An 8,667-nucleotide genomic window follows, 5' to 3' on the forward strand; every position below is an offset into this window, starting at 1 on the left:
AACATCTGGTCAACATACAGATGAGAGAGACTGTAAGTACGCAAGGTTTAAAACACTTTCGAATATGTAATACGTGTAATAAGAGATCCTTAATTTCATGATACATTTGATATCAATAAATAATTTAATACATATTTACAGAACTAATACGTATTGTTTATCGCCGGTACAGTTTTAAAAAAATATATGTAAAAATGTGTAAGATTTTTTGCCCGTATTCATAATGTCACAAGTTTCGGTAAAAGTCAACTTATTAAATTATAAGTACTTATTGCAAGTTATAAAACTCTTTGTAAATTGTTTATTACGCACAATTGAAGAAAGAGTAAAGAGGAACCTCAAAAGTATTCGAGCGACGAGCTTTCCTTTTATTACATGTTAAGTACTTTCAAGTAGTAGGACAGGAATTATTTTACAATGCCATTAACAATGATTACTTCATATACATCATTACCTTAGATGTGTATATCGTTTGTCTACTATACTATAAATAGGCAGTGGGTTCGTTTTTATAAAAATGAATTCATGTTTTACGATAATATCGAAAAATAAAATGAAAAATGGATTCGCTGTATTAAATGTTCTCTATGCAATAAACTCGATTCGCGCGTAGACTAACAATGTGAATGTATTCTCTATTTATGAGAAATATAATAAAAGCCTCATGAATATATAAATACATTAAAAATGACGTTTATCATATCACAAGGTATTCCTTAAAGTCTACGAAATGTAATCTACTACGCTTATCCTAAAACTACCTTGAACTTGATTCCTCACTTTCGTCAAAATCGGTGTATGAAAAATTATTAAATGTATTAAAAGTTCTGCTTAACTAGACGATAAATTTAATTTAAACTAACATTTCGACGATCATCAACATTATGTTATGAGATTCGTTTTTTCGGAAGGCATCTCACACTTACCTGCATCGATAAGTGCATTCTCCGATCTATTATCCAACGAATTGTCCTTACTGTCATCGCTGTCGGGTCTATTCGAGGTTTCTAATAAGTTATCCTTCAGATCGCTATCTTTTTCTCTTTTGTCGTCAAAGTAACCAGTATTCCCATTGTTTAACATTTTATCTTTACTCTGAGAATGAGAATCGTCGTCTTCCATTATCATCCTATTCGCTATTCTTCCGTCCTCCTTTTCTTCTATATGCACAACACTGCGATTAATCAAATTCAGCTCTACATTCGTTCCTCCTGGTTGTTTCGTAGACTGATTCTTTACAGAACTCCCAAACGGATTAAAGAATCGCCGTCCAATCTCCTTGGTCGTACCATTGCTCGACTCCATGGAGTCTGCTTGGTTCCTCTTATGGTTCTCTACGTTTCTGGACTCGACCAGCGTCTTGTCGCATGATCTCTCCGCAATTTCAGCTTGTTCCTGTTCTTTCTTCATCGCGGCCAGCTCAGCTTCCTTCATCGCCGAATGAATAACTGGTTCTGCCCATAGTCCTGGATTAAAGGCAGGCCCTGTACCACCCAATTCCGCTGGCAGAATGTCGGTAGGCAGGTGCTCGTGTAGGGTACTCAAATTATTTCCGTGTAAATAGATCTAGAATCATTGTTTTCAGCAGAAATTAATAAATAGAATAAAGGTAGATCAATGACTAGATGTAGTAGAGAGCTTAGCTTATGATAGTCGTAGTATAGTACGACGAATTGTCTTTTGGTAAATATTTAACTCTGAGTATCTCGAAACGTATATGCAGACGCGTGTTTGAATTTCTGTCTTAGGTGATCATACACGGAATTATAGTATTACTTGGAACCTGAGTATATATACTTTCCAAGCATTGCATCGATGTATTAAACAAATATCGAAGTAAATAATCGTAACAGTAATGACTTGCTTCGATATATCATTCAACCCACCTTATTTCGAGTCTTTTCATCCAAAAATGGTTTCACGAGGGCCAGCGTAGCCTGGACGTAGAGAGGTGCCGACAGGAAGTGTACAGCTTTGAATCTAGCCGGAAATCGTCCTCGAAGAGCAGCTATTAGGTTTCGCAGTGCCGCTGCGCCCAAGGCACCGCCTTGTCGTAAAGAGAATCCGCTCCAATCTACTACCGCCACGAAACCGGATTGCTAGAAAAAAATTGGAATGCTCTCAGCTACAGTTCACTGGAAATCTTTGTTCTTTAAATAGCTGCACAAGGTATATTCATAGCGATCGGTGCTTACAAATATATTACAAAATACAACATCAAAAATTGCATATTACATCCTCCGTTTTTGACTTAAATTTATTTATAGTAAAATATCGTATAACGAACCTGATTCCTTGGGTCCTGTATGAGAGTCTCCAGAACCAAGAAAAGAGCTCTCTGGACTGATAACGCTGGTACCGCGATCGGGTCCCATTGCGAGGCCAATATAACCAGCACACACCTGCCTTTCCTATATCGTTTAAAAACTCCGATCATTTTATTTTTATACTAATAGTAATCGCTATATTCGAAAAATAACACTCAATGTTATCCTTACCTATCGCGCGCAGGAAGCACACCCGGTATTCCTGCGCGTAGCGCGCGTTGCAAGGCTGGATCTCTTGCCGTTAGATTACCGAAAATATCTTGCCGATGTGCTACTTGCGCCTGATAAGCGGCTATCAGGGTAGCAGCCTGTTCCGTACGATACTTCCGAGCCAGCAGGAAACGCGTAATATATTCATCCGTGCAATGCTTCAGGTCTAGGAGCAAAGGCAGGTCATTGTAATGCTTCACGTGAAAAAAATACCTGGCAGGAAGCCGTCCGAACGCGGATATTATGCCGGAAATTCGAAGATCGACGCGTTGAAAACGAATCAGACAACGTGCTTCGATATCGTATAGAAAGGCTTATTTGTTCGCACGTAATACAGTAAAGAGCGTGTTCTCTATTTTTGTTTTAACACGTTGACTGCCAGATAAATATTCTTGAAAATTTCTGCTATAATTAAATATTATTTAGAATATTGGAGACTACATAATCAAACGTTTATCGTGGTATTTGTTTTTGTAACTTCATCAAAATTCATGAATTTCATTCAAATTCATTTCCTTTCGTGCTTGACTTTCAAAATTAATTTTTTTACTTCTTCAGTGAAAAGCACTGTCACCCATATATGAGTGACGTGGCGTGCAACGTGTTAAAGGACCCTTGAAGTTCGTAATTTACCCTTACGCTAAATCTTTGACGGTAAGCTATGGTTGGAAAACGAAGGACAGTATTTCTTACCTACATCCGGCATTTCTCGCAATATTGCTCTGACAGTCTTGATAGCCAGTTTTTTATCACGTTTATCGAATCTACCTTCCTCTTCGTAGATGCTTCGCGCGAATGCGGTGCTCGCGTGACCTCTCGTGGGGTCCCACAAGTACTCGCAATACTCGGACATCTTGAGCTTTTTTTCTGTTTTACCACGGATCTAAAACAATTAGTCGCAATTTGAACTTACTGACAGAGACGGTCGAGATATTTATTTAGATAAAAATTAAAGACGCAGGAAATCTAGAGGAACTTCTTTAAAAAAAAAAAATGAAAAAAGAACTACGCACTCGAAGTGTATCGCAAACGAAGAAGAGTAAAAATCGACACTCCCATTAAGTAAATCGAACCTTGTACAATCACAGGTTATCTCTAAAATTGTTAACAAACCGATGACATATGAATGTGCAAAGAAAATCTATACGATCTGGGTAAATAAAACTCTAGTGTCACAAAAGAAAACTTGTATTTGAAAAAAATATCTAGCGCTAAATTATACGAGCGTAACATATTTTTACTTTTCTCGGTCTCTTCTTTTATACCCTTATCGGCCATGTGTGCATTACGAATGACAGATGAAAGCCAAGGTTCGTTAGCAAGACATCAAACAAGGCACTCTTATACCGCGAATGAATCATTTCTAGGTGAAACATCGTTCAGATGCAACATCTCACGGCAAAACTCCTTCAACCGGTTCATGTAACTGCTCTTCGAAACTTTTACTTTGGTCTTACAATCTCCACGAAATCATTCGCGAATGACGCATGGTTCGACGTTTTTTTTTATCAATTGCAGTAAAACTGCAGTTCGTATTTTAAATAGCAACGAAGAATATCGATTCCAAAAATTTTCAAAGTTTGGACTCGATGTATACTTTGTCTCGAATAACTATTCCAAATAAATAATAACGTGATTGGATTTCAGAAATGAAACAACCGTGAGACAAGAACATGTTACTCAAAATATTTTACATAACGTTGTTTGAAAAGTGCTCGGGTCTGATGATAGGATATGCTTTTCGTTGCGTTAACTGCACGACGTTACGGCATACTTTTTCCGGAACCAGCTTATTAGTTAATTTTATGTAACGTACTACACTTACACGCGTTTATGTAATTGATGTTCCGTTACAGAATAAATAACAGCATTAACGACAGGCACGGTCGTAAATTGAATCTGTGCTGTATTTACAATAGCGAACTTACACTATTTTTCGACGCTTTTCCTTTAGACAATCGCTTTTTATGTCACTGTTAAACTTGCAACTATAGCGCGACGTTACGGTTAAATTTTCACAAAAACAAGAAACTACATCTATTCACAGATCTCCCGAAACTCGCTGACCAATCATTTTTTTTCACCACATGGAACGAATGAAGTTCTAATTCGTGACTCGTGAGCAACGAAGACAAAGGATTCGTGCGGCAAAGGAACCTCGTCGCTCGAACGATCACGAGCGAACGGCACGCAGCAACAAAGTCGCCTGTGCGATTCGCTCGAAAGTGTTGGAGGCACTGGGAAACAAAAGAGCGAGTGAGACTTTCAAGGAGAGACGAAAGCATGGTTGGCAGGAGAAGGAAAAGGATTGACTGAGGTCTAGGGATGGACTCAAAACGGTTCGAGTCTGTACAAACATACCATCAAAGTTTCCACTAGCGTACTTCGAGTGGCAGACACAAATTTCTACAAACTATTAGGTTGTCACGAAAGTTTCTTTCGCGAGTTGCACTCAATTATTTGATGTGGTCGTGTTTATATAAATAGACAATCTAATTTCATAGATATTCATGTTGTAACAGTAGTGGAGCAAAATGAATCGTGCACAATTCGGTGATGTAACGTAAAACATAAAATATCGTGCATGTATTACTTATTAATAAAGCGAAAGAAACTTTTGGGACAACCTAAAATATTAAAATATTAAAATTTCAAACGATATTCGAATTGATCTAAACGAAGCAATGGATTTGCTCGTAAACTTGCGTAAAAGAAGATAAGAAAATCTATCGCTGTTCGAGACGGGATCGAATAAGAACAAGAAAGGAAATTGTAAGATAGAGAGAGAGACGAGAATACACGGTTGGCTGCGAAAAGGGGAGGCTACGAAAGAGCGATGGAAGCATAAAGAGAAAGAAAGACGAAGCCTGTTACCGGTACGGCTGACTCACCCGATCGTTCTTGTTGCGCTATCATGTAAACCCGTTCACCAAAAAATGCGAGCGGTCGCTAGTAAAAAATATCGAAAGTGCTGGGAGGTGCATAAAAGTCAATTACATCATATTTACGTTTTACAAGTAAACGTATCGGGTCATTGTTTCAGACATCGTCTCGTCCAACACATGGATTTATCATTCGAGGTTGCTTGAACCAGTGATGGACAAAATCGTAATTGTCTGCGATTACGACCGTATTCTTAGAGGTTTTCAACCATAGACATTTTTTACCTCGAAACCGACATCAGATTCGTGTTCCTCACATTGAAAAACTTAGAAAACCATGCTTTCGTCAAAATAAAAATTTTTTAAAAAGTTACCCTATCTAGGCTCTGCTCTATGGGCACGAATTTTAATTGAAAATTTTTCATTTTTAATTTCGACGAATGTATGGTTTTCTAAGTTTTTTGGGGGCGAGGAACACGAATCTGAAGTCGGTTTTGAGGTAAAGAATATCAATGGCTTTAGCCTTTAAAAATACGGTCCTAATCGTATTCGTATTTGCGATTACGATTTTGCCCATCACTGGCTTGAACCAACCGCATCGACTAATTACAGTTTAAGGGTCTCGCATGCATGTAAACTGCGTTCGCGTGATTAGTCTCGATCTTCTTCGTCGCACACCTGTTGACCGAGGTTTCTCAGAAAAATTAATCGAGCAGATGCCTCGCGTCCGGTTTTTTGTCATTTCAGACAGATGTAACACCCAGGAAACGGCGAACCTGTCCGTTTTTCTTCGTTTCAAATCGCTGTTATCTCACGTCGAACGTTACTTGGGAATCTAACGAATTTTTATTTTCAAATTTAATTCTATCCAGCAAAATAGACGTTCTGCTAAAGTTAAACAAAAAGCTGAAGAAGTTCTTCGAACTTCGCAATTCGTGCAATTTCCGATTATAAAGAATTGTAAAAAAAAGTTTATGTAATTGGTGTTTAGAATTTGCGTTGCAAAAAATCTGCTGATTCATGTAATTATTTAAAACATCTTATCACGTAATGAAATATCACATTACGAATAGAATTATGCAAACTCACGACAACGAAATAAACAAAATTCTGATATAAAAATGGTAGACACGGATAATGCTGCGCGCTGTATACCGACACAATCTGGCCCGAAAAATGAGTTTGCGGGCCGATGTTATTATAATGATTGATTCGTGCCACATTCCCAAAAATTGCAAGTTGCTACGGAGAATATCTAGAATAACGATAATCGATGATTCTTACAACATATCGATGAACAATCAGTATTCACGTAAAATCGACCAGACGATGATCTGAAATCCTTCTTCCATAACCGATAAAGGAATAAAAACTTGCCGTGTGGCATGAAACCATTTAATTCTCCCTTCGATCGATTCTATCAAGGACAAAGTACACATAGTGATATCACGGTACAGATTAAATGTCGTAATTCATGGTTCACCGTGCCGGTGAAAGTATCCAATTATATATTTCGTCTAATTTATATTTGCAATTAAATCTAAAGAAAATTCCCATGAAATAACGAGTAACGATGAATATTGTCGCCATATTGCGGATCAAAGTAGCAACGATAGAATTCGATGCTCTTGTTACACCACAGGCCACTGCCATCAACAGCCATGCTCAATTGAGTTCAATAAGAGGACTATTCAATATGTAGAAGTTGTCAAAGCCACTCGAGCTTGACGTTGCTTAATTATATACATATAACCATTTACATAATAAACTCTTATTACATTCGAATTTTATCCAAACCTAATCCACACGAATAACATACAAATTCAAACTTGCATCGATGCAATTATCGAATTAACAGCCACACGCGGATAACCTAACATTTTAACCATTGATTGCGAAAACCGATGGAGTATTTAATAAACGATCACGCGGTTTTGAAATTGTGGTAAATGTAAGTTACAGATCCATTACAAATCCATCTTTTGCGGTGCACCATATGCTTATCTCTACTCGAAGGACGAAACAGATCTGTTCGGGTATCGCTGCCATAGATTACGCAACATAACGGTAGAAGCAAGTGGCAAAGAAGAAGACAGAGGCTACCGGTTTCTTTTGCGCCATAAATGGCAGCAGCAAACCATTTCTCAAGGTTTTAGTACCTTGTAACGATTTCATTTCAGTATTAATTCGTATCTACGATCATTCGTTCTTGAATCGAACCATAAATAATAGTTGATGTTAGTTGAGGTTATGGATAACGAGATGTAAATAACAGGTGCAAGAAGTTCACAGGTCGAGTTCGCGAAAATACAAAACAAACAAAATATAATTTGAACTGGAAGACTCGACTGATATGTTCGTCTAACTTAAGCTTGCTAGTTAATACTTATCGTATCATTATAATAAAAATTCATTTAAATAATTGCCGAATTTTAGTGCTATCCTGATTTTTTGACAATTGACTTCCACCAGACTTTCGAAAATCACCTTCAACGTAGAAAAAACACAAAAGCCATTTGAGACAATTGCGTGTTCAAGGTTCGACGGACCGTGTCACCGACATAAAAGTAAGCATAATATAAAACGCGTTACGTTCGTTGTCGAGTGCACGGTATAGATGCACTGTATAGTTACCAATTTCTGCTACGTCAATAGCAACGTAGTTTCCTATGAAGTAGTCGTAACCACCGACGACACATGAAACTTGACTATCACGTCGAGTAAACAAAATCGAAAGACGGCTGGCTGTTGGTTATTCGCGGATATTTGCGTAAACGATTTTTCGAAACTGTAAATCGAAAAGAGCGATGTTTCCGCGACGCACCAAGCGAATAAAACGTTCGGCGCCAAACGTCAAACTGTCCTTTCGAAACTGTCACTTATCCGATTTGATCATGAGCCCTCTGTGGATTTCACGGTTACTAAGGAAAATATACCATCTCTGGATAAGAATGTTTGCAACCGAATGAAAGTGGAAAATTTCGAAGTAAAATTTATTGTACAATATTTATCAGAGTTTTAAGAAAATATTTTTACTAATAGTAAATGGCATTGCTGGTAAAATACATTCAATTGTTTATAATTTTAATTATAAATTATAGTGTTTGGTAAATTTGGAAATATCAAGTTAAATAGACACGAAATTTCTTTATTTTGAAATGTTGAGATGATTTACCTAATTATCCATTTCACTGTAATTACATTTAATCTTTATATCGCTAAACGATAAAGTTACTTTTGTTTAATAC

At 37.3% G+C, this 8,667-nt stretch overlaps 1 protein-coding gene across 3 annotated transcripts; it reads right to left on the reverse strand.

Annotated features, from left to right (window-relative positions):
- Positions 1 to 120: 120 nt before the first annotated feature.
- LOC128880732 (clavesin-2-like) lies at positions 121 to 8,307 on the reverse strand. 3 transcript variants are annotated; one of them, XM_054131107.1, is made up of 6 exons: positions 8,054 to 8,307; positions 3,231 to 3,420; positions 2,499 to 2,703; positions 2,288 to 2,411; positions 1,887 to 2,099; positions 121 to 1,566 (listed from the first exon to the last, which is right to left on the reverse strand). In XM_054131107.1, the coding sequence occupies exons 2-6, from the start codon at positions 3,388 to 3,390 to the stop codon at positions 883 to 885; spliced, it is 1,386 nt and encodes a 461-aa protein (XP_053987082.1). In that variant the 5' UTR covers positions 3,391 to 3,420; positions 8,054 to 8,307; the 3' UTR covers positions 121 to 882. The 3 variants fall into 3 exon arrangements, with proteins under 3 accessions (XP_053987082.1, XP_053987083.1, XP_053987084.1); XM_054131108.1 differs by lacking the exon at positions 8,054 to 8,307 and adding an exon at positions 4,466 to 4,759; XM_054131109.1 differs by lacking the exon at positions 8,054 to 8,307 and adding an exon at positions 4,363 to 4,759.
- Positions 8,308 to 8,667: the final 360 nt, after the last annotated feature.

The sequence above is a fragment of the Hylaeus volcanicus genome, chromosome 8 (genome assembly GCF_026283585.1).
Source record: "Hylaeus volcanicus isolate JK05 chromosome 8, UHH_iyHylVolc1.0_haploid, whole genome shotgun sequence".
Classification (NCBI taxonomy): domain Eukaryota; kingdom Metazoa; phylum Arthropoda; class Insecta; order Hymenoptera; family Colletidae; genus Hylaeus; species Hylaeus volcanicus.